We start from the raw sequence: 25,265 nt of genomic DNA, 5'->3' as shown, positions 1-25,265 counted from the left end.
TTGGTCGGAAATGACCACAGCGTCATTCAATCTACGCTACATTGTGACATTTTCTAGAATCCACCAAGCTTGTAATGTAATACACAGCAGAACTTCTTTCCTGGGCTGCTGATGGAAAAGTCAGTGAGTATGGACATATATTAAAGCTTCAGCAAATGACCCGTTAAATCAGCTTTCGTAAATTTTGACACCTTCATAAAAAACAGCAGTGAAGAACGGTTCCAGGAGGTAAATCACTCAAAATGAACAGCAAACATTCACATTTAAAGCTTTTATTTTGAAAAATAAAATACAAAAAAGGTCAATAAAATTGTAAATGTACATTTTCTTCTCAAACCCTATTCCCCAACCCAACTTCTTTGGAAGTTTTTTTTCAATAAGTGTAAAGAAATCTGAACCTATGCATACACAGTAGGCTCTTGTGGCTGAGCTGGGTACGTTTTGGTGTTTGGAGCAACCACTTCAGATATATCCCCACACAATACATTATGGTCTTGAGTTCAGGTTGTAAACTGTAGAAACAATTGCATGAAATACACTTTTAGGACGGATGCTCCCATCATTGCTAGAGAATACTGCACAGCAGTGGCAGGAATGTTTTGGATCTTTCTCCATGAGTGAATTTAAAATAAGGTTTTGCCCCTAATTTTAAATAATTGTATTTTTTTCCTTTTTTTTCAAGTGATGCAAGCGGCTAATCTCTGACATACTCAGCAAACAAGATGACGACTACCGATAAGAAACCAGTCCATGCTGAATACAATCCCATTGTCAATCAGATCCAAGCAATTACAAGTTGGTCATTGCCAGGCACCATTAACCATTTAAATTATTCCAAACAGTTAGGATTTTCCATACAAAAATAATTTGTCTCCCGAGACATAATTGCTTGATTTGCCCCTCGTGAACTTGTCGTGACCCATAATAAAGTACATACTATGTAACTAACATTTATCTCTAATGACTTTGGGACAATCATTCTAGACGACAAACTTAGATCAATATCGTTAATCATTGTAAAAGCATTCAGATCCATAAGGATAATATTTGTTAGCCTTGTTAAAGGAGTTTTCTGTGAATAAAGCTTCATTGTATAGTGAAAGATTCTGCAACCCTCTGTTTATTCTCATGTGACAATTTTTTTGGAGAGGGGTTCTTACATAAATCACTCTGTTTTTTGTAATTACACCAATTTTTGCTGTTATAGCATGTGCACACGATGCCTCTATCAGTGCCAGAGCCGTTGAGTTTTTTGGGTAATCACCAGTCTTTTTCTTTTTAAACCGCTTGACAGTTTCTGAACCTTGAACCAGTTAAAAGAAGCGACAAAAGACTGAACATTTGAGGAGCGATGTCGTTTTTACATTGCTGTGCACCATGTTTATTTTTTATGGCAGTATTGTGGCACTTTTTCCTGGCAGATTGCAGGTGGAATCCACCTGAAAAAGATGTCATGTGTGCGTACCCAAATAGTATCAGAAAAAAAAAAGAACAGCCACAAAACCACTGCATGTGAGTACAATCTAACACGGTGTGTTTCCATACCCTCCAGCTGTAGTACATTGGTTTGCAGTCAGTAAATACAAAAATTCATTTTATATCATTCAAGACTGAAAACCTACCCCGATACACTCCACTTTCTGCAGGTAATCCACTACAGCTGCTAACAACAGAGTATAGGAGATCTCGCTGAGGCCAGGTTCGGATGAGGGTATGAAAAATTGTCCCATTTTCATCCAGAAAACGTAGTCGATTCTCATCCATACTGTTATCCGTGTGTCCGTTTTTTTATATTCATGTAACATCCGCGTGGTGTCCGTATTATAGATCAACAATTTATAATGTACATGATCAAAATCAGTTTCCTGTTAATAATGGCAATGTATCACAAAAAATTGGATGAAATACGGATGAACCATATGGGATCCAATTTGATTTGCACTCCCATAGGCTTGACTAGGTGAGTAATACGGAAATACGAAAGAACAGAGCATGTGGACTGAGTGTTCATGTGAAAAAAATTATCGTCTGAACATCCCGATTGAATATTGGTCAGTGTGCTAGGATTCTAACTCTGACAGCACAGATTTGTATAATACGCTCGTCTAAACTAGCCCTTAGGCTACGTTCACTACTTGCAGCCACACCGCATACATTCTTGTCGCATTTTTGTATTACGCAGCGAAATATTCCGTTCTTGCAGCATTAGATGCAAAAAAAAAAAACTGAAAAATGGACAGGTTTTCAACTTGGGGTAAAATAATGAGATTAAATCAATATATGCACTAAGTCTTTTACAATTATAAAAACATAATTTCCTAGTAAATATAATGAAACTTCCAAATATAAAAAGTGAATAGTTTCCTATGGATGCATTAAACATTAATTTTCCTTCGTCTTATTGAAAGACTACTTGCCAGTTGGTTTATATAAATGGGGATTTATTCTGTTTATCCGAATCCCATATACCAAAATACCAAAGATGAAAAAAATAACATTATACATATTTGTGTGTTTTTTGTATTTTAATACCATTCTACAGTGATCGGATTCACTAAATTTCCAGTTTGATAGTACAATACTATTAAATTTGTCATGCTTGCAGTGAAATGTATCCCATAAAAAACCCACCAGGCTTAGAACATAGAGCTTTGATTCTTGTAATCGAACATGTATACAATACACATAATTACACTGCTGGTGACAAACAACTGCATGTGTCCAAGCATCAGAGTATATACATCGAATATATACTTTCAAACAATGTGTCGAACCCTATGTTACATAAAAAAAAATAAAACTCACGGCATTGCAATGTTGATAGGCCACACAGTGATAAGAGTAATCAGGTTGTGATTTTGAAGGTTTTTCTTTTTTTAATTTTTCTTACTTAAAAACTTAATACAGCTGGTAAATACAGTACTACACCACTGCCAGAGTGAGGATCCAGCTATAAGAAAGTGCCATTAATGGTAAAAGATGAATCTGTGCCATTGTGGAGACACACACGGAGACTGGGAATGGCGCAGCCAACATACAGATATCAGAATTTGCTTGAAGTGAGATGATCATTGGTCCGTCGGTTTGTCAGATGACAGCGCCTGTGTGGACATTACACAAAATATAACAATTTAGACCAGGGGTCTCAAACTCGGCTGGGTATATGGGCCGCACATGGAAAAAATTTGAATTTGGGGGGCCGCATTCTTTGTTCAATGTGACATTTTTAGTGATACCATTTTTTTTTGTATACACCTTTTGAACATTTTTGCCGTGTTTATTTTTTATGGCTTGGGTCGTTATGGATGTGGCGATAATAAACGTGCACTTTTTTGTGTTTACTTTAGTTTACATATAAAACAGCATTTTTAGTGCCCAATATTTTTTCATGCTTTATTTTATTTTTTATTTTTTTTACAATTTTATTTCCCCCAATTGGCCACATACAGTAATATTATCTTACAATTAGCATCATATAGTAATAATGGAAAACATCTTGTAGTAATGTTCCCCATCCAAGTCCCCCTCTTGTACTAATGTGCCCCATCCAGGTCCCCATCCTGTGGCTATGTGCCCCATCCAGGTCCCCATCCTGTGGCTATGTGCCCCATCCAGGTCCCCATCCTGTGGCTATGTACCCCATCCAGGTCCCCATCCTGTGGCTATGTGTCCCATCCAGGTCCCCATCTTGTGGCTATGTGCCCCATCCAGGTCCCCTCTTGTGGCTATGTGCCCCATCCAGGTCCCCATCCTGTGGCTATGTGCCCCATCCAGGTCCCCATCCTGTGGCTATGTGTCCCATCCAGGTCCCCATCCTGTGGCTATGTGTCCCATCCAGGTCCCCATCTTGTGGCTATGTGCCCCATCCAGGTCCCCTCTTGTGGCTATGTGCCCCATCCAGGTCCCCTCTTGTGGCTATGTGCCCCATCCAGGTCCCCTCTTGTGGCTATGTGCCCCATCCAGGTCCCCTCTTGTGGCTATGTGCCCCATCCAGGTCCCCTCTTGTGGCTATGTGCCCCATCCAGGTCCCCATCCTGTGGCTATGTGTCCCATCCAGGTCCCCATCTTGTGGCTATGTGCCCCATCCAGGTCCCCATCTTGTGGCTATGTGCCCCATCCAGGTCCCCATCTTGTGGCTATGTGCCCCATCCAGGTCCCCATCTTGTGGCTATGTGCCCCATCCAGGTCCCCATCTTGTGGCTATGTGCCCCATCCAGGTCCCCTCTTGTGGCTATGTGCCCCATCCAGGTCCCCTCTTGTGGCTATGTGCCCCATCCAGGTCCCCTCTTGTGGCTATGTGCCCCATCCAGGTCCCCTCTTGTGGCTATGTGCCCCATCCAGGTCCCCTCTTGTGGCTATGTGCCCCATCCAGGTCCCCTCTTGTGGCTATGTGCCCCATCCAGGTCCCCTCTTGTGGCTATGTGCCCCATCCAGGTCCCCTCTTGTGGCTATGTGCCCCATCCAGGTCCCCTCTTGTGGCTATGTGCCCCATCCAGGTCCCCTCTTGTGGCTATGTGCCCCATCCAGGTCCCCTCTTGTGGCTATGTGCCCCATCCAGGTCCCCTCTTGTGGATATGTGCCCCATCCAGGTCCCCATCCTGTGGCTATGTGCCCCATCCAGGTCCCCTCTTGTGGCTATGTGCCCCATCCAGGTCCCCGTCCTGTGGCTATGTGCCCCATCCAGGTCCCCATCCTGTGGCTATGTGCCCCATCCAGGTCCCCATCCTGTGGCTATGTGCCCCATTCAGGTCCCCATCCTGTGGCTATGTGCCCCATCCAGGTCCCCATCCTGTGGCTATGTGCCCCATCCAGGTCCCCATCCTGTGGCTATGTGCCCAATCCAGGTCCCCATCCTGTGGCTATGTGCCCCATCCAGGTCCCCATCCTGTGGCTATGTGCCCCATCCAGGTCCCCTCTTGTGGTTATGTGCCCCATCCAGGTGCCAATCTTGTGGCTATGTGCCCCATCCAGGTCCCCATCCTGTGGCTATGTGCCCAATCCAGGTCCCCATCCTGTGGCTATGTGCCCCATCCAGGTCCCCATCCTGTGGCTATGTGCCCCATCCAGGTCCCCATCTTGTGGCTATGTGCCCCATCCAGGTCCCCTCTTGTGGCTATGTGCCCCATCCAGGTCCCCATCTTGTGGCTATGTGCCCCATCCAGGTCCCCTCTTGTGGCTATGTGCCCCCTGTGCTGTTCTTCACACACATAAAATAGAAGAAAAAGATGATTCTCACCTGTCCTCCGTTCCCTCGGCGGCCTTCCTGCAGATGTGGCCCGCAGGCACCACAGAGTCCGACCCCTTGACGATCCCGACCTGGTCCAGGAGGAGCCGCCGACAGCAGCGCTGCATTGCCGCACAGAGACTGTCTCCCAGCACAGCATTTTCAATGTCAGCCGCCGGCCAATCAGAGGCCAGCAGCTGACATCTGCATATGGCAATGACGTCATACTCGCTGCGCCGACACGCAGATATCAGCTGCTGGCCTCTGATTGGCCGGCGGCTGACATTGGAAATGCAGTGCTGGGAGACAGTCTCTGTGCGGCAATGCAGCGCTGCTGTCGGCGGCTCCTCCTGGACCAGGTCGGGATCGTCAAGGGGTCTGTGCCTGCGGGCCGCGTGTTTTAGACCCCTGATTTAGACTATACCGCATTTTGGTTCTGCCTGTGCTCTTAGCAATACTATCAATCATAGCTATTCTTTTCTAATGTTCCCAGCTGACTCAGCAGAAGGAAAAAAAACTGTATTTTATTAGGAGATGGTAGAAGCCACAGGAATGGTAATAAATAGTTTTCTGTTACAGAGTGGAAGGGAAAGAAAGTCCCAAGTAAGTCAGAAAACATTTCTTCCTGTTAGCAGAATCTTCCCATTGATGTGTAAAACTTCTTTCCCTTATACATAAATTATATTCGTCTTTTGCTCTCAGACCTATATATTAGAGATGTCCAAAAAGATTCAAACTATCCTGATCCAGTATCAAATTCGATCTTCTGTGGCATGCGGATCCCACGGTAGTGTTTTCACTTCTGCATCAGAAATCCTCTAGCTGGTATACTGGGTGCATATGCCGCTTATTATTCTATGTGATGATGATGATGATATGCATCATGCAGCAACATGACATCATGTGATGCCTAGTAGGTAGGAACACCTATGCTTCCGGGGAGAGGATTGCCGGCACAGAAGTGAACAGAATCCTGGTCTGGTTGCTAATGAAAAAGTTATCTTTAGTAATTGATGCTCTTAAAATGAAAAAAAATTGACCATACTCACCTTCCAGAAGCCCCTTACATCCAGCGCAGGCCACTCCAAGGATCTGCCCCGGCTTAGGAACTGATGTCTACTCTATTCGAAAGTCGCCTGGCCGCTGAAGCCTGTGACTGGCTGCAGTAGTCAAGTGACTAGGAAAGCGTGTCAGCAGACATAAATGGCTGCAGTGGTCAGGTGACTAGAAGATTGCATCCCGACCAGGGTAGTTTAATTCTTTTTGCTCATTCCTAATATATAATTTATTTATTTATATATTTTATGCAGCTATTCTATATATACACATAATATAGAAATACTTAGTGGGGTTGAAAATCTGGAATTCTTCAACTAAGGGTCTACAAGTGTTATGAAGTTAGAACTTAATTACGGATAGAGCATTGGAGAAGCTTTATGCTGCAGCAAGCTGCCACCTAGCTGGCAACATTCAGCTGATCACTGGCAGAAAAAGCTAAACCATTAAAGCACATTATGATCACTTTCTACATGGCCAGGTTTTTTGGAGGTAGGAGATCATCTTTTCTCCAAACGATGTATCTAAACAAATTTTTGCTTAATAGACAGTCTAAAGTGAGTATGTGATAAACCTCTTTTTGGCATTTGTCTTTTCTAGGCCTTTATCAGTCTGTAATAAGAAGTACACTATAGTAATGTCCTGGTAATGCCCTAACTGTAAGAATAAGTCTCCCCTGATGCTAAACCATGCACACTACAGTTATTGATCCCAGTCTGCAAGGACTGTGTTTTATGGGACTACTCATCAAAGCAAAGGGTTTTTTTAGCAGAGCTCTTACCTTGACAGAGTAAGGCTCAGCTACTTTACGGCTTCAGTCTGTAAAACATAAAGGGAATCGTGTTTACACACATGTTTCTGGTGAGCATTTGAGATTAGTTAACATTAAAAAAAAAGCATGCACAGTGAAGCATTAGCAGCCCCAAGCCGATAGTAAACACATTACTGCTGCTGTAGCACAGGACTATTGGATATTCTTCTGTTCTTTTTGTAATAAACCAGTAACAATCACACAAATAAAGACTCCTCTGGTATTGCGCTATCCTAGGGATCCAGATATTGAGGGGTAAGAGTAATAGTATTAACACCAAAAATGTTCCCCATGGGAAGGAGAAAATAGTTAAATATTGTCATTACATTAATTGTACACTGCACAGGATATTATATATGATAAACATGAGTTGAAGGTGAGTTGTAAAATGTTAAAGGGATTGTCCACTACTTAAATACTGATGACCTATGCTTAGGATCAGTCAGATCAGTGTGGCTCTTACACTCAGCATCAGTTCTTTGCAGCTTTCATGTCAGCCATAGTACACAGTGTATGGGCCGCAGCAGCACACCTCCATGTACTGTTCTCTGGTTCTGCTGCTCAGCTCCTGGTCACTTCAAATAGCTAATCAATGGGGTCGGACATGTGGCACCTCCACCAATCTGATATTTATGACCCATTCAAAGGTCATCAATATTTAAGTCCAGCACAACCTCTTTTCTGGTCTTAAATTTATGTTTGTGTGTACATGAGACCAGATAGTGAAATAAAAGCTAAAGAATCATATCTTCTGCTTTTCTAATTACAGAAATTTTCAATATCGTACAAGTGTTCAATAAAATAACAGTATGCCAACAAATATGTATGAAAAGCAGAAAAGTTTGAGAACATTTCTGGCCAGCCAAGAACTTTACAACCATTCAGAATTTAGGACCCTTTACTGGAAGGGTTTTATTGCATCGTTTACATAGAATGGCCGTGATCAACTACAAAATGTCTATTAATAATTAATGTAAATCTTCTTTAGTGCCCTGTCTGCTTCAGGACAGTGGCTAGTCATAAGCATCACAATGATAAACCAATATAGTTTTACAGGGTGCAAACCAGAACACAGGATTATTTTACCCGCTCTGTCAGATAAAGTTATGTCTGAAAGTGTTGGCACCTGTAACATACCTGGCGGCGTCCTTGCATGGTGGTCCATCTCCCACTGTGCAAGAGCGCGCACTTGATCTCCAGTCCAGAATGTCTCTCTGGCTTCCCTCCATGCTGTCTGTTTGTGTCTGTTTCTGCTGCTTAAGGGCGGCGCCCGATCACTTCCTGCTTTTTGTACCTGCTGTGGGTCACACCCCTTGTGCGTCCTCAGCCTATTGCTGTCTGTCACCTGGTATATAGCTCAGCTGCTCCCATCTATTCCTGCCTGAGCATAGTGTTTCATTCAGTGTGTGCTTTCACTCTGAAGGTGCCAGGTCCCGTTCTGTGTTCTCTTGTCTGCCTATCCTGGAGGCTGTATTTCCAGGCCTGTCTGAACACGCTCCTAGCCTGTTCCTCCTGCCTTCTAGGGGCCGATTACCTAGACCCGTTCCTGTATCTTGTCTGACCTGTCTGAACACGCTCCTAGCCTGTTCCTCCCGCCTTCTAGGGGCTGATTACCTAGACCCGCTCTTGTATCTTGTCTGTCCTGTCTGAACACGCTCCTTGCCTGTTCGTCCTGCCTCTCTGGGGGCCGTATTCCCAGACCCACTCCTGTATTCTGCTGCAGTGTCGGTCTCCTCCGTACACTCAGTTCCAGTCTGAACTCTCTCCTATCCTTTACCTGTTTTGCCTCTATGTCCGTTCCCTTCCTTTTTCTGCAGAGTCTGAACTCGTACCTAACTCCTGCTTGTTGTCTCTGTACTCCCGTTTGTGAGTTTGTGGTCCACTCGCTACTTCTCTGCTAGTACCCTGTGGGTGTCTGGCTCTGCCTTTCCCTTCCTGTCTGTTCCGTGTGAACAGAGCCCTGTCCCCCCCCTACTCAGCCTAGCCTGCTCTGACTCCTTTGCTCACCGCTCCGGCGGTTCTAGCCTGCTCTGACTCCTTTTGCTCACCGCTCCGGCGGTTCTAGCCTGCTCTGACTCCTTTGCTCACCGCTCCGGCGGTTCTAGTCTGCTCTGACTCCTTTGCTTACCGCTCCGGCGGTTCTAGCCTGCTCTGACTCCTTGCTCACTGCTCCGCAGCCTTGCTCCGCTCTGACCCTTTTGCTCACTGCTCCGGCAGCCTTGCTCCGCTCTGACCCTTTTGCCCACTGCTCCGGCAGTCCTGTCCTGCCCTGCTTCTGCCCGCTGCTCCGGCAGTCCTGTCCTGCCCTGCTTCTGCCCGCTGCTCCGGCAGTCCTGTCCTGCCCTGCTTCTGCCCGCTGCTCCGGCAGTCCTGTCCTGCCCTGCTTCTGCCCGCTGCTCCGGCAGTCCTGTCCTGCCCTGCTTCTGCCCGCTGCTCCGGCAGTCCTGTCCTGCCCTGCTTCTGCCCGCTGCTCCGGCAGTCCTGTCCTGCCCTGCTTCTGCCCGCTGCTCCGGCAGTCCTGTCCTGCCCTGCTTCTGCCCGCTGCTCCGGCAGTCCTGTCCTGCCCTGCTTGTGCTCGCTGCTCCTGCAGCCCCGTACTGCTCTGTTCTTGCCCACCGCTTCGGGCGTTCCCTCTCTGCTGTGGTTGTCTACCGCATCTGCGGTTCTGTGACCGAGTCTGTACTGGGTCTTAACCTTTCTGTGCTCCAGCCCGTCCTTTCGGCCAGTACCTCCCTGCCTGCATACTCGCCTGTATCCACCCATCTGCATACCTGCCGTGTTTGCTTACATCCACCAGTCTGTGCCAGCCTAACCTGCCTGTTCCTGAGTCCCAGTGTGTACTGGGTCCTATCCCGCCTGTGTTCCTACCTGCTAATGCCTCCCTGTCTGCACTCTAGCTGTGCTTGCCTGTACCCCTCTGCCTGTATTGTTCCTGAGTCCCAGTGTGTACTGGGTCCTATCCCGCCTGTGTTCCTACCTGCTAGTGCCTCCCTGTCTGCACTCTAGCTGCGCTTGCCTTTACCCGCCTGCCTGCATACCAGTCGTGCCTGCCTATACCCTCCAGTCTGTGCGCCAGCCTAACCAGCCTGTTCCAGTAATCCCTGTGTGGGTCAACCCCCGTGTCCGGAGTTTGACCTGGAGTAGCACCTGGTCCCTCTGCCCGGTTTCTCCCTGGTGCACTGGCGTCGTATGCCGTCGTGCCATCTTGGTCGGATCGGCCAGATACTTAGTCACGCCCCTCCAGGCACTCTCCGGTTCATGGTCCAGTGGAACCACAACACCCGCACACGCCAGTCAGTCCGGGCGTGTGCATAACAGCACCCTTGTATTTCTCCCAGAAAATTATTGCAATTACATGTGTTTTGTTATACACGTTTATTTCCTTTGTGTGTAATTGGGGTAGAAGGTTGTCTTTATTTAATCTAAATTACTATGTTGCTATGCATAGGAACAGCACAAAATAACAAATAAAAAAAATAGGCAAATTGGACATAATTTCACACAAACCTCCAAAACGAGCCAGACAAAATTGTTGGCACCTTTCCAAAATTGTGGGTAAACAACTTTGATTCAAGCATGTGATGTTAGTTCAAACTCCCCTGTGGCAAGTAACCGTTGTGGGCAAATGTAAATCACACCTGAAACCAGATGAAAAGGGGAGAAGTTGATTCAATCTTTACATTTTGTGTCTGTGTATGCCACACTAAGCATGGAGAACAGAAAAAGGAGAAGAGAACTGTGAGGACTTGTAATCTTGAGATTGTTGATATTTTTCAACAATTTTGCAGGCTGCCAAAATGTACGTAAGCCAAAATCCTTCTGGGAAAGTGTCTTGTGGACAGATGAGACCAAGATAGAGCTCTTTAGTAAAGCAAATCATCCTACTGTTTACCAAAAACGGAATGAGGCCTACAAAGAAAAACAGCACCTACAGTCAAATATGGTGGAGGTTCAAAGATGTTTTGGGGTTGTTTTGCAGCCTCTGACACTGGGGGCCTTGCCTGTGTGCAAGGCATCATGAAATCTGAAAATTACAAAAGGATTTTGTGTAGTCCCCAATGTCAGAAAGCTGGGTTTGCATTCTAGGTCATGGGTCTTTCAGAAGGACAATGACCCCAAACATACAGCAAGAAACACCCAAAAATGGAAGAAAACAAAGTGCTGTAGAGTACTGAAGTGGCCAGCAATGAGTCCGGATCTAAATCCCATTGAACACCTTTGGAGAGATCTTAAAATTGCTGTTGGGAGAAGGAACCCTTCAAATATAAGAAACCTGGAGAAGTTTGCAAAAGAAGTGTGGTCTAAAATTCCACTTGAGAGGTGTAAGAAACTTGTTGATGGTTATGGGAAGTGATTGATTGAGGTTATTTATTCCAAAGGGTGTGCACCCAAATATTAAGTTCAAGGTGGCAACATTTTGTCTGACACATTTTTGGGGTTTTGTGTGAAATTACCGTATTTTTCAGACTATAAGATACGCTTCCATCACCCCCCTAAATTTGGGAGGAAAATGGGGGGGGGGGATGTCTTATAGTCCGAATGTAGCTAACCAGGGAGGGGTGGTTTCAGCGGTGGAATAGGGGTCACAGGAGGCAGGGTGGCTGCTGCAGGAAGCCGGTGGCGGCAGGAGTGGGGCAATAATGCGGGCCACGGGCTGAGAGGAGGAGTTGTCCTGGTGGTGTGAGGCTATGGGCCCTGGGCAAGATGTTGGCGGTGAGGCAGGAGCGGTGTCCCCGCTCTTCCCATTGATTTGCCGGTGGTGGGCTTCAGGAAAACCGCCGCCGGAGGCAGCACATGTGCAGATTGAGATCTCGGCTCGTGAAGCCCAGAGCATGAAGCCTCGCACCGCCAGGACAACCTCTCCTCCCAGCCGGGGCCTGGAGCATCGCCCCACTCCTGCAGTCGCCGACTTCCTGCTGCAGCGACCCTGCCTCCTGTGACCCCGCTCCACCGCAGTCGCCCCCGCTCCCACCCTGTAAGCTACCGTAAATTCAGACTATAAGACGGAACTCCATTTTATTAAAAAATTATTTTTCCTATTTTCGTCGCCAGAATTTGGGGTGCGTCTTATGGTCCAGTCTGCAAAATATGGCATGTCCAAATCGCCTTGTTATCCTCTGTTTTTTTGTATTGTTCCAATACACACAAAGGAAATAAACATATGTATAACAAAACATGTGTAATTGCAATAATTATGGGGGAGAAATACTTAATTTTCTGAAACAATTTCAAGGGGGCCAACACTTTCAACCACGACTGTAGTCATTATTACATACCAGTATTTATAGATTGATGACCAGACATACTGGTCTAGGTTTTACAGTCAAAACCCCCAAAATTAAATGTTTTGCAGGAAATATTCAGACAGTGTTAGTGTTCTAAGCTGCTAGATCTGAAGAATAGCCAATGTGTCAGAGCCATGAATAGTGAGCAAGAGCAAAACCAAATTAAACAGCCGACCATTTTCATGGCCTTTAGTATTTTTCAAATCTCAAATGACACACAGTGATGCAGAACAGAGAAAATAGAAGTAGCACAAAGCATAAATTGGTGCTTCTCAAACCTTGAGGCCCGCTTCTTGGTGAGGCAGAGGGGCTAGTTTTGACAGAAGTGACCATGTGCAGTGCAGGCCTTACTCGGGCTACGCCAACCTCTGGTTTAGTAACATAACTGCCCCTTTTGGGCCAGTTAGAATACTATACTAGGTTCAGGGGACAAATTAATAATATAAAATAAAATAATTTCTCTGCGGTGGCGCTAGTAGGTTAAGGCAATAGATCTGCAGCGAATTAAGACAATAACCACACAGTGTCAATAGACGTATAAATTAGAAGATAATGAGAGAGAGAGATAGAGATTATAGAGAGATAGAGATAGAGATTAGAGAGATAGAGAGATAGAGAGAGAGTTGGGTATTAGAAAATACAATAAAAAATAATAAAATTAGCACTGATGTAATTGAAGCGATAGAGAGTGGAGTAGTAAGGCATATACGCATGTAGACATTTTTAATTGTATCTTTTATCTAAAAATAAAACTTTATTATTTTACTAATCCACTCTCTATGCTCTTCAGTTACATCAGTGCAAATTTTATTATTTTTTATTGTATTTTCTAATACCCCGCTCTCCATATGTATATATAAAAAAAAATATATATATATATATATTTTTTTTTTTTAATTATATCAGCGCAAATTTATTATGTTCTACTATATTTTTAATTGTTGGCATGATTTGTGAGGAACAGGTGTCAAAACGTTCTGTTTAATGCAATCTGCATATAAAAAGTTTGAGAAGCCCTGACAGATAATTTTCTATTTGGACAAACGGGATGTGTTTTTTCCCTATCTAATCAATTTATTGAATTAAAAAAGGAAGGTGGGTGGAATAATGACATGCAGAAATTGCCGCCTTGTAGGCCAAAATAGGAGTACAACATGAGCTGCCCAGAAGTAAGAGTGCTACAGCCCAAAAGTGAGTGAAATGCAATAGTCCAAGAAAATATGATCTTGCCTCAAGAATTTCCTTCCCGAGTCTTCTTTGGCTAAAAACACAAAAAAACCACATAGTTTCTTTCTACAATCCCAATTCAAAATAAATTGGGAAGCAGTGAATAAGGTAATGAAAACAAGAATGCAATGATTTGCAAATCTCTTATAGCCATATTTTAGTCATAACACAACATAGAACACATATCAGAAGTTGAAAGTTAGATATTTTTCTATTTTATTTGAAAAATATTAATTCATTTAGAAATTGATGGCAGCAACACATCTCAAAATAGTTGGGATAGGGCCATGTCCACTATTGTGTGGCATCCCTCTTCTTTTAAGAATAGTCTGTAAACGTCTAGGAAGTGAGGAGACCAACTGATGGATATTGGAAGAGGAATGTTGTTCCATTCTTGATAGATGTAGGATTCTAGCTGCTCAATAGTTCTGGGTCTTCTTTGTCATTTAGATTTTTTGTGATTGAAGTAGTATGTGATTTAGAATCATCATGCTGAAAAATGCAAGAACTTCCCTGAAATAGACGTTGTCTGGGTGAGAGCATATGTTGTTCTATTACCTCTATGTAATATTCAGCATTAACCCCTTTACCCCCGAGGGTGGTTTGCACGTTAATGACCAGGCCAATTTTTAAAATTCTGACCACTGTCACTTTATGAGGTAATTACTCTGGAACGCTTCAACGGATCCCCCTGATTCTGAGACTGTTTTTTCGTGACATATTGTACTTCATGGTAGTGGCAAAATTTCTTCGATATCACTTGCGTTTATTTGTGAAAAAAATGGAAATTTGGCGAAAATTTTGAAAATTTTGCAATTTTCAAAATTTGAATTTTTATGCCCTTAAATCCGAGAGATATGTCACACAAAAGAGTTAATAAATAACATTTCCCACATGTCTACTTTACATCAGCACAATTTTGGAACCAAAATTTTTTTTTGTTAGGGAGCTATAAGGGTTAAAAGTTGACCAGCGATTTCTCATTTTTCCAACAAAATTTACAAAACCATTTTTTTAGGGACCACATCACATTTGAAGTCACTTTGAGAGGTCTTTATGACAGAAAATACCCAAAAGTGACACCATTCTAAAAACTTCACCCCTCAAGGTGCTCAAAACCACATTCAACAACTTTATTAACCCTTCAGGTGCTTCACAGGAATTTTTGGAATGTGGAAGAAAAAAATGAACATTTAATTTTTTCACAAAAATGTTACTTTAGACTCAATTTTTTTTATTTTCACAGGGGTAACAAGAAAAAATGGACCCCAAAATGTATTGTACAATTTCCCCTGGGCACGCAGATACCCCATATGTGGGGAAAAAACACTGTTTGGGTGCACGGCAGGGCTCGTAAGGGAAGGAGCGCCATTTGACTTTTTGATTGTAAAATTTGCTTGAATAATTAGCGGACGCCATGTTGCGTTTGGAGAGCCCCTGTGTGCCCAAACATTAGAGCTCCCCCACAAGTGACCCCATTTTGGAAACTAGACCCCCCAAGGCACCTATCTAGATGCATAGTGAGCACTTGGAACCCCCAGGTGCTTCACAAATTGATTCATAAAAATGAAAAAGTGTTTTTTTTTTTACTTTTTCATTTTTACGAATCAATTTGTGAAGCACCTAGTGGTTCCAAGTGCTCACTATGCATCTAGATAGGTGCCTTGGGGGGTCTAGCTTCCAAAATGGGGTCACTTGTGGGGGAGCTCCAATGTTTGGGCACACAGGGACTCTCCAAATGCAACATGGTATCCGCTAACAAATTGAATGGAAAATCGGGTCAAATTGTTAGAGGACATAATGTTGCGTTTGGAGAGCCCCTGTGTGCCCAAACATTGGAGCTCCCCCACAATTGACCCCATTTTGGAAACTAGACCCCCCAAGGCACCTATCTAGATGCATAGTGAGCACTTGGAGCCCCCAGGTGCTTCACAAATTGATTCATAAAAATGAAAAAGTGGGTTTTTTTTTTCACTTTTTCGAATCAATTTGTGAAGCACCTGGGGGTTCCAAGTGCTCACTATGCATCTAGATATGTGCCTTGGGGGGTCTAGTTTTCAAAATGGGGTCACTTGTGGGGGAGCTCCAATGTTTAGGCACGCAGGGGCTCTCCAAACGCAACATGGCGTCCGCTAACAATTTGAGCCGATTTTCCATTCAATTTGTTAGCGGATACCATGTTGCATTTGGAGAGTCCCTGTGTGCCCAAACATTGGAGCTCCCCCACAAGTGACCCCATTTTGGAAACTATACCCCTCAAGGATTTTATTAAGGTGTATAGTTAACATTTTGAACCCAGAGGTACGACACAGAATTTGATAACATTAGGTCATCATATTGAATAAGTTGTCATTAGTCTTGAGCGCAAGTGCTCGCTACTTGAGTTTGCATCGGGTACTCAGGTATGCACCATGTACAGCGTGTGCTCGAGTGACATGCTCGAGTCCCTGCTCCGCATGTTTCACGGTTATTAGACACCCAAAAAAAAAACATGCGGGGATCGCTCGTGCATGGCAGGCAATCCCCGCAAAGTTATTTTGGCCGCAAAGCATATGGGGCGGAGACTCGAGCATGTCACTCAAATACCCACGATACTCAATGCATACCAGAGCACCCAATGCAAACTCGAGTAGCGAGCCCTTGCGCTCAACACTAGTCGCCATATCGTCATCTTTTTTCTTACTTTTGAAAAAAATCCCAACCCCATCCCAACCCTAACCCCAAACCCAGCCCTAACCCTAGCCCAACCCTAACCTGAGAGTTTATTTTTTACGCCGTTCCTCATGCGGTATAAGTGATTAGATGACTTTATTCTTCGGGTCAGTGTGATTATAGCAATACCAGAATCATATGGGGTTTTTATGACTGACAGCTGTCACACACTAAAAGACGCATTTTTTGTAAAATCTAGTTTTTGCATCGCCATATTTTGAGAGCTATAATTTTTCCAGATTTTGGCACAGTCATTTGATGGCTCGTTTTTTGCGGGATGAGTTGACATTGTTATTGGTGCCATTTTCAGGCACGTGACACTTTTTGATCGCTTTCTATTCCGATTTTTGGGAGGCAGAATAAACAAAAACCAACAATTCAGGAATTGTTTTTTTTTATTCTGTTCCGCGTGTGGTAAAATTGATAAGGGAGCTTTATTCTTTGGGTCAGTACGTTTACAGCGGTACCACATTTATATTGTTTTTCTATGTTTTGCACTTTTACATAATAAAAGCAATTTTATAGAAAAAAATATTTTTTAGCATAGCTTTATTCTGAGAGCTATAAGTTTTTTATTTTTCGGCTGATGGAGCAGTATGGCGGCTTGTTTTTTGCGGGACGAGATGACGTTTTCAGCGGTAACATTTTTATTTATATTTGTCTTTTTGATCGCGTGTTATTCCATTTTTTGTTTGGCGGTATGGTGATAAAGCATTGTTTTTTGCTTCGTTTTTTTTTTTTTTTTTTTTTACAGTGTTCACTGAAGGGGTTAACTAGTGGGACAGTTTTATAGGTCAGGTTGTTCCGGACGCGGCGATACCAAATATGTGTACTTTTATTGTTTGTTTTTTTTTTGTCATTTTTTTTATAATAATATTTATTGATGGGTACGTTACATTTTTATTTTTGGTGGATTATATATATTTTTTTTTTTTTATATTTTTGCATTTTTTTTTTTATTTTTTTTTTCACTTTCTGATAGTTTTTATACTTTATTACTTTGTCCCACTATGGGACTTTCACTTTTTTTTCTCTGATCACCTGCATGGCACAGGAATGCAACACCATCCCTGTGCCATGCAGGCTGTCAGCGCTGGACAGGGAGAAGATAGTTTGGAGATGCACTGCGCATGTCCAAAAAATCTTCCTGCTGTCTGGTGACCCGGATGTTGTCGACATCGGGTCATCATGGCAACATCCTGGAAGCCGCGGCAGACATCGCTGGAGGCCGGAAGAGGAGGTATCGGCGATCACCTCCCCTTGCCACAGCAATGCTGCGATCGACTTCGATCGCAGCATTGCGGGGGTTAATGTGCTGGGAGCGGTGCGGGACCGCTCCCTGCACATAGCCCTGGGTGTCAGCTGTGACAATCAGCTGACACCTGGCGGCGATCGCGCCCGCACAGCCTGTGTGCGGGCGAAATCGCCAGGGCGTACTAATACGTATCAGGTCCATAAGGCCCAGGGCACAGATACGTACTAATACGCCCTTGGTCGTAAAGGGGTTAATAGTGCCTTTCAACATATGTAGCATGCCTATGTCATACGCACTAGAGCGCACACCCATACCATCAGAGATGTCGGCTTTTGAACTTTGTGATGATCAGAAGTGTTATGGTCCTCCTACTCTCAAGTCTGGAATATACAGTGTCTGTGGTTTCCATAAAGAATTTTCAATTTTGATTCATCTGACCACAGAACAGTTTTCCGTTTTGCCTCAGTCCATTTTAAATGAGCTTTGGCCCAGAGAAGACGGCATTGTTCCTGGATTATGTGGATATAGGTTCTATCTTTGCATGATAAATCTTTCACTTGCATTTGTGAATTGTATAGTGAACTGTGTTCTTAGACAATGATTTCTGGAAGTATTCCTTAGCCTATGCAGTGACTGGCAAGCCGGAGTAATGCCTTTTTTTAAAAAAAAAGCAGTGCCACCTGAGCGCTCATAGATCACAAGCATCCAATATTGACTGTTGGCCTTGTGCATATGGATTTCTCCAGAATCTATGAATCTTTTGATGAGATTATGTATGTTATGTACTGTAGATGGTGGGATATGCAAAGATTTTCAGATGAAGTAGTTCAAAGGTTGAAGAATCTCTGACCATCTTTGCTTCTGAGAGACTCTGCCTCTCTAAAATGCTTTTTTACCTACCGTCATATTGAAAACTGACCCTGCAATTATTTTTCACTCATACCGCTTACTTTTCCAGCCTTTTGTTATTCCTGTCCCAACTTTTTTGAGATTTGCTGCTGCCATTAATTTCTAAATGAGGTATTTTGTTTCAAATAAAATTGAAAAATCTAACTTTCAACTTCTGATATGCATTCTATGTTCTGTTGTCAATAAAAATATGGCTATATGAGATTTCCAAATAATTACATTTTACACAGTGTCCCAATGTTTTTGGGGAGGAAATTGGGGTTGTATTTTATTCAGTGAAAAGTTCCAATAAGAGACAAATACCCTAAAAATGTTTTCTTCTAGAATAGAAATGTATTGGAGGATATACCATAATATAACAAATCTGTATAGCTGCTGCACCGCACTCTGCTCCATAGTTATCAGGAACGGCATACCTTATGAATTTTTACATGAACCCTGCACTTGTATTAAATGACTTCCTCTTATGAATACAATATTTTTATCTTCTTCTGGCAGAAGTAGAACATTGTATTGCCAAGATACAATAAATTATCACACACAGTGTAATTTATTTAAATACTGGAACCTTTTGTGTGAAAGATTGGTAATGAAAGGACAATGTACCATCATTCTTGCTACGAACCCTTACAGTGAAATTCACTTCAGCCCTTAAAACTTGCAACTAAAGATAAAGAACAAAACATATTTTCTTTTTTTTCTTTTTTTTTTTTTAAAAAAGCACAAAAATTAAATGTAAAAAAAAGTGGTGTATAAGGACTAAAAAACCTAAAATCATAAATAAGGTGTTTTAATTGCTTTTTATTGCATTTTTGATAAACTGGACTTTTAAAGATGTGGCGATTTTTTTTTAATACATTTTTTATCAACCTTTTGATCCTTTTTTTTTTTTTTTAAGTTTACTTTTTAATCTTGCACGTGGGATTGCTTGAACTCTTATACTATATGTAGCGTCGGCGTCCCTGCCTCCTGCTAGGCAGGGACGCTGTTCCCCTCACCTCTCCACTCCGTGCCCGGCGTCCTCCTCCCGCTCTGCTGGCAGCGCGCACTGCTTCCCGGCCACTGTGCTTAGGGCGCGCGCGCTCCCCCCCTCTCTTAAAGGGGCCGCGCGCGCCGTCCTAAGGAGTCCCCGGCCAATGGCCGGAGGACCTCACCATATATAAGGCACCTCCTCCAAAATAGAGGTGCCCGAGCAATGTTGTTGCAAAGCCTTCACTCTGCTTCAGCCCTCAGGTCCCGTTACCAGTTACCTGCCAGTCACCTGTCAGATTCCTGCTTGATACCTGCCTGATATCCGTTTACCTGCTTGCAAGCCTGCGGTCCGACGGTCTGCCTTCCGACACCTGTCAGTCTGTCTATGGACCAGCCTGCCCGCTCACCTGGGAGCGCTCATCTGCTACCTGCCTGCTAGCCTACCTGGAGGCTCCGCCGTCACTTGCCGTGACCACCTGCCTGTCCAGAGACTCTCGCCTGCTGACCTGGGAGCACTCACCTGCTACCTGCCTGCTAGCCTACCTGGAGGCTCTGCCGTCACTTGCCGTGACCACCTGCCCGTCCAGAGACTCTCGCCCGCTCACCTGGGAGCGCTCACCAGCCACCTGCCTGCTGTCCTTCTACCCAGAGACTGTCCCTGTCACTTGCCGTGAGTACCCGTCCTTCTACCCAGAGACTGTCCCTGTCACTTGCCGTGACTACCTGCCCTTCTACCCAGAGACTGTCCCTGTCACTTGCCGCGACTACCTGCCCTTCTACCCAGAGACTGTCCCTGTCACTTGCCGTGACTACCTGCCCGTCTCCCCTGGGAGCCACCCGCTTCCTTACAAGGACTGCCCCCTTGTATAGTTGCTCAGAGGTTCCGCCTCCCAGACCCGTTACACTATACACTGTAATACAGCAGTATTGCAGTGTAGAGTTAAAATCATGGTCTCTTATGTCTTATGCGAAGACTCAGGCTAAGGTCACACAAGTGTAGATTCTCTCTTCTGAGAAAATCAGATCGATTATATTAATGACACTTTGATCTAACTCTTATCAGAGTTTGAGCAGAGTATCAGCTTAGATTTCTCCATCTTCTTCATTGTGCGAGTCCGCGAAAATCGGATGTCATCCGAATGCAGTTCAATGTTTTCCACACACCGATACACTTGAACGAGTGAGAGGCATCCAATTTGTGCTGCAATTTGCAGCACGCTGAGATTTTTTTTATCATGAAAAAATAAAAAAAACACTGATCAGCACTGCCCCATTGAATAACATTGGTCCGATAAAACATTGCATAGCACTCATCCAATGTATACGTTCGTGTGAGTGATCCCCGAGGGGGAGCTTCAATAGGAGTGCCCCGATGGCAGCAACAGGGGCCTTCAGCAGGCCGGCTGGCATGTTAACGCATCAGAGCTCTGTGATCGCATTGCAGAAGGAGGAGCGTGAGCACTAGCAATTACACCATTTAAAGGCCGCTGTCAGTGATTGGCAGAGACAACTAAATGGTTAACAGTAGTGATCAGAGCTCAGTTCTGACAGCTGCTGTTAGACACAGAAGCCTGCGATATAGTCATCATCTACTGCGTGTGGAGCTCAGCTCCTGAGCCCTCGCCTCACACGGGCACCCTGCAATTACATACACATACAAGACTTTGCAATAAGGGGATAATGGTGATTTCACACATACTGGGTTCTGTTTTGGATTTGTCACATTTATGCTATGATATTTTCAAAACTGGTAAAAAATAAAGCAAGAAAGCTGTTTTTATATGTGTGACTGCATGTTATATAATTCCTGGTAGCTCTATAGTGACTACATCTTAGTACTTTTTAAAGAACTGCTCCATGATTCTGTTAAAACCTTAGTTAAACTTTTCTTATGATTAGAAAACTGATCTGTCCTATATCCTGTAGTAGAAGCCATGACTGGTTGGATTTGGAATAAAGACTGTTCCAGTTGCATGTAAAACTATTTTTAGCCTTTACTAATTTAACAAAATTCACATTCCATTATTCCCAGTGCTAAGACAGTGGGGTTTTGGACTTTGTTTAGTTTGTCTTTTGGAATTTGAAGAAAATACTGCTGCCAAAATTAAAAGTGATTCATTACTGTAACTTTAAATAGGAACAAGGGCCAGCTCATGGTTTACAGAAAGTGCTCAGTGAGGTTTAAGGCAGAAGTTATTTGTTTCCATCTGTACGGAGGATGTGAGCAATCTAGATTAGACGTCTGTATGGTAAAAACATAGCAGAAGGTTATGCCCCTAGGTTGCAGTAATCGTATTGCTACATATTCATTATATAGAAATATACTAGGGACTACTGAACAGAAGGACTTGGACATACTGGATACAAGTAAGCTAAGAATCAGTACTCAATGTCAGGAAGCAGCTGCAAAAGCAAACAAGATTTTAGGGTGTCTAAAATGAGAAATAAAATCCTGTGATTCTAATGTACTGTTACTAGTGTTGAGCGAGTATGTTCTGTTCCAAGTATGCTCGGGCCGAGCTCAGAGTATTTACAGCTGCTCGGTGATATGTTTGAATCGCTCCCGTGTGCATGATTTGCAACTGTTTGACAGCTTTATTATATGTGAGGAATGTGTAAGAAATAGACATTCCTCACATGTAATAAAACTGTAAAACAGTCGCAAATCATGCACAAGGGAGCAATTCAACCATATCACCGAGCAGCTGTAAATACTCGGAGCTCGGCCCGAGCATACTCGGCGAAAGGGTTAATAGAACATACTCGCTCAACACTAACTGTTACCCCTTTATAAATTGCTTGTAAAGCCACATGGGATTGGGATATGGGATCCAATTTTGGATCCACATTTTAAAAAGGATATTTAGAAGTACACACATGGTCAAAATTGTTGGTACCCCTAGTTTAATGAAAGAAAAACCCACAATGGTCACAGCAATAACTTGAATCTGACAAAAGTAATAATAAATTAAAAATCTATGGAAATGAACAAATGAAAGTCAGACATTGCTTTTCAACCCTGCTTCCACAGAATTAAAAAAAAAAAAATGTAACTCATGAAATACATAGGCTTGGACAGAACTGATGGTACTCTTAACTTAATATTTTGTTGAACAACCTTTTGAGGCAATCACTGCAATCAAACGATTCCTGGAACTGTCAATGAGACTTCTGCATCTCTCGACAGGTATTTTGGCCCACTCCTCATGAGCAAACTGCTCCAGTTGTCTCGTGTTTGAAGGTTGCTTTTTCCAGATGGCATGTTTCAGATCTTACCAAAGATGATCAATAGGATTTAGGTCAGGGCTCATAGAAGGTCACTTCAGAATAGTCCAATGTTTTCCTCTTAGCCATTCTTGGGTGTTTTTTGCTGTGTGTTTTGGGTTATTATACTGTTGCAAGACCCATGACCTGCGACTGAGACCAAACTTTCTGACACTGGGCAGCACATTGCTCTGTAGAATCCCTTGATAGTCTTGAGATTTCGTTGTACCCTGCACAGATTCAAGACACCCTCTGCCAGATGCAGCAAAGCAGCCCCAGAACATAACAGAGCCTCCTCCATGTTTCACAGTAGGGACAGTGTTCTTTTCTTGATATGCTTCATTTTTCCGTCTGTGAACATAGAGCTGATGTGCCTTGCCAAAACTTCCATTTTTGTCACATCTGTCCATAGGACATTCTCCCAGAAGCTTTGTGGCTTGTCAACATGTAGTTTGGCAAATTCCAGTCTGGCTTTTTTATGATTTTTTTTCAACAATGGTGTTCTCCTTGGTCATCTCCCATGAAGTCCACTTTGGATCAAACAACGATGGATGGTGCGATCTGACATTGATGTTCCTTGAGCTTGAGGTTCATCTTTAATCTATTTAGAAGTTATCCTGGGCTCTTTTGTTACCATTCGTATTATCTGTCTCTTTGATTTGTCATCAATTTTCCTCCTGCGGCCACAGTCCCATGGATTTTACATTTCTGAATAATATCTGCAACTGTAGTCACAGGAACATCAAGCTGCTTGGAGATGGTCTTATAACCTTTACCTTTAACATACTTGTCAATAATTTTCTTTCTAATCTCCTGAGACAACTCTTTCTTTGCTTCCTCTGGTCCATGTTGAGTGTGGTACACACCATGCCACCAAACAGCACAGTGAGTATCTGTAGCCCTATACACAGGCCCACTGACTGATTACAAGATTGTAGACACCTGTGATGATAATTAGTGGACACAACTTGATTTAACATGTCCCTTTTGTCACATTATTTTCAGGGGTACCATAATTTCTGTCCAGGCCTATTTCATGAGTTTTACCCCTTTCTGACGTATGACCTAATAGTACGTCTTGGTGACCTGAGCCGATTGGACCAATGACGTACTATTAGGTCATATGGCAATCGCGCCCGCACACCGGCGGTGCGGGGTGATCGCCGCCGGGTGTCAGCTGATTGTCACAGCTGACACCTGGTACTATGTGCCGGGAGCGGTCCCGCACCGCTCCCGGCACATTAACACCCTCAATGCTGCGATCGAAGTCGATCGCAGCATTGCGGTGGCAAGGGGAGGTGATCGCACTACTCACCTCCTCTTCCGGCCTCCAGCGCTGTCTGCCGCGGCTTCCTGGATGTTGCCATGACGACCCGATGTCGTCATGACAACATCCAGGTCACCAGACAGCAGGAAGATTCTTTGGTCATGCGCAGTGCATGACCAAAGAATCTTCTCCCTGTGCAGCACTGACAGCCTGTATAGCACAGGGATGGTGCTGCATTCCTGTGCTATACAGGCTATCAGAATAAAAAAAGTGAAAGTCCCAGAGTGGGACACAAAATAAAAGTCCAAAATGTGTTAAAAAATGAAAAAAAATAAATAAATAAATAATCCACCAAAAATAAAAATATACTGTACCCATCAATAAATATTATTATGAAAAAAAAAAAAAACAATTAAAGTACACATATTTGGTATCGCCACGTCCGGAACGACCTGACCTATAAAACTGTCCCACTAGTTAACCCCTTTAGTGAACACGGTAAAAAAATAAAATAAAAAATGAAGCCAAAAAACAATGCTTTATCATCATACCGCCAAACAAAAAATGAAATAACACGCGATCAAAAAGACTAATATAAATAAAAATGGGACCGCTGAAAACGTCATCTTGTCCCGCAAAAAACAAGCCGCCATACAGCTCCATCAGCCGAAAAATAAAAAAGTTATAGCTCTCAGAATAAAGCGATGCAAAAAAATATTTTTTTCTATAAAATAGCTTTTATTGTGTAAAAGCGCCAAAACATAGAAAAACTATATAAATGTGGTACCATTGTAAATGTACTGACCCGAAGAATAACCGTGCCTTATCAATTTTACCACATGCGGAACAGCATAGAAAAAAAGAAAGAAAATTCTGGAATTGCTGGTTTTTGTTTATTCGGCCTCCCAAAAATCGGAATACAAAGCAATCAAAAAATGTCAAGTGCCTGAAAATGGCACCAATAAAAACGTCAAGTCATCCCGCAAAAACACAAGCCATCATATGACTCTGTCGGTCAAAATATGGAAAAATTATAGCTCTCAAAATATGGTGATGCAAAAACTAGATTTGCAAACTAGATTTTGCAAAAAAAATGTGTCTTTTAGTGTGTGACAGTGTGTATCAATCATAAAAACCCGACATGATTCTGGTATCGCTGTAATCGCACCGACCCGAAGAATAAAGTCATCTAATCACTTATACCGCACCAGGAACAGAGTAAAAAATAAACTCTAGGTTTAGGGTTGTGCTAGGGTTAGGGTTGTGTTAGGGTTAGGGTTGTG

The 25,265-nt window shown here is 43.3% G+C and overlaps 1 protein-coding gene across 9 annotated transcripts in view; it reads right to left on the bottom strand.

Moving 5' to 3' along the window:
- Positions 1–256: 256 nt before the first annotated feature.
- TPST1 (tyrosylprotein sulfotransferase 1) overlaps positions 257–25,265 on the bottom strand; it is a 224,825-nt gene continuing 199,816 nt past the window's right edge. For 4 of the 9 annotated variants that reach the window (XM_073664951.1, XM_073664950.1, XM_073664952.1 and 1 more), the window contains exon 6: positions 14,000–14,095. In XM_073664951.1, the coding sequence (XP_073521052.1) occupies positions 14,015–14,095 (81 nt within the window). In that variant the 3' untranslated portion in view covers positions 14,000–14,014. Of the gene's footprint in view, positions 3,102–7,061; positions 7,100–13,606; positions 13,638–13,999; positions 14,096–25,265 lie in introns of those variants that run through there. The other 5 variants (XR_012282314.1, XM_073664957.1, XM_073664966.1 and 2 more) reach the window with 2 other exon arrangements.

This window comes from Phyllobates terribilis, unplaced genomic scaffold (genome assembly GCF_046119375.1).
Source record: "Phyllobates terribilis strain yellow unplaced genomic scaffold, ASM4611937v1 Scaffold_2__4_contigs__length_985480577, whole genome shotgun sequence".
Taxonomy (NCBI): domain Eukaryota; kingdom Metazoa; phylum Chordata; class Amphibia; order Anura; family Dendrobatidae; genus Phyllobates; species Phyllobates terribilis.
This window is presented reverse-complemented; position numbering and strand designations above follow the sequence as displayed.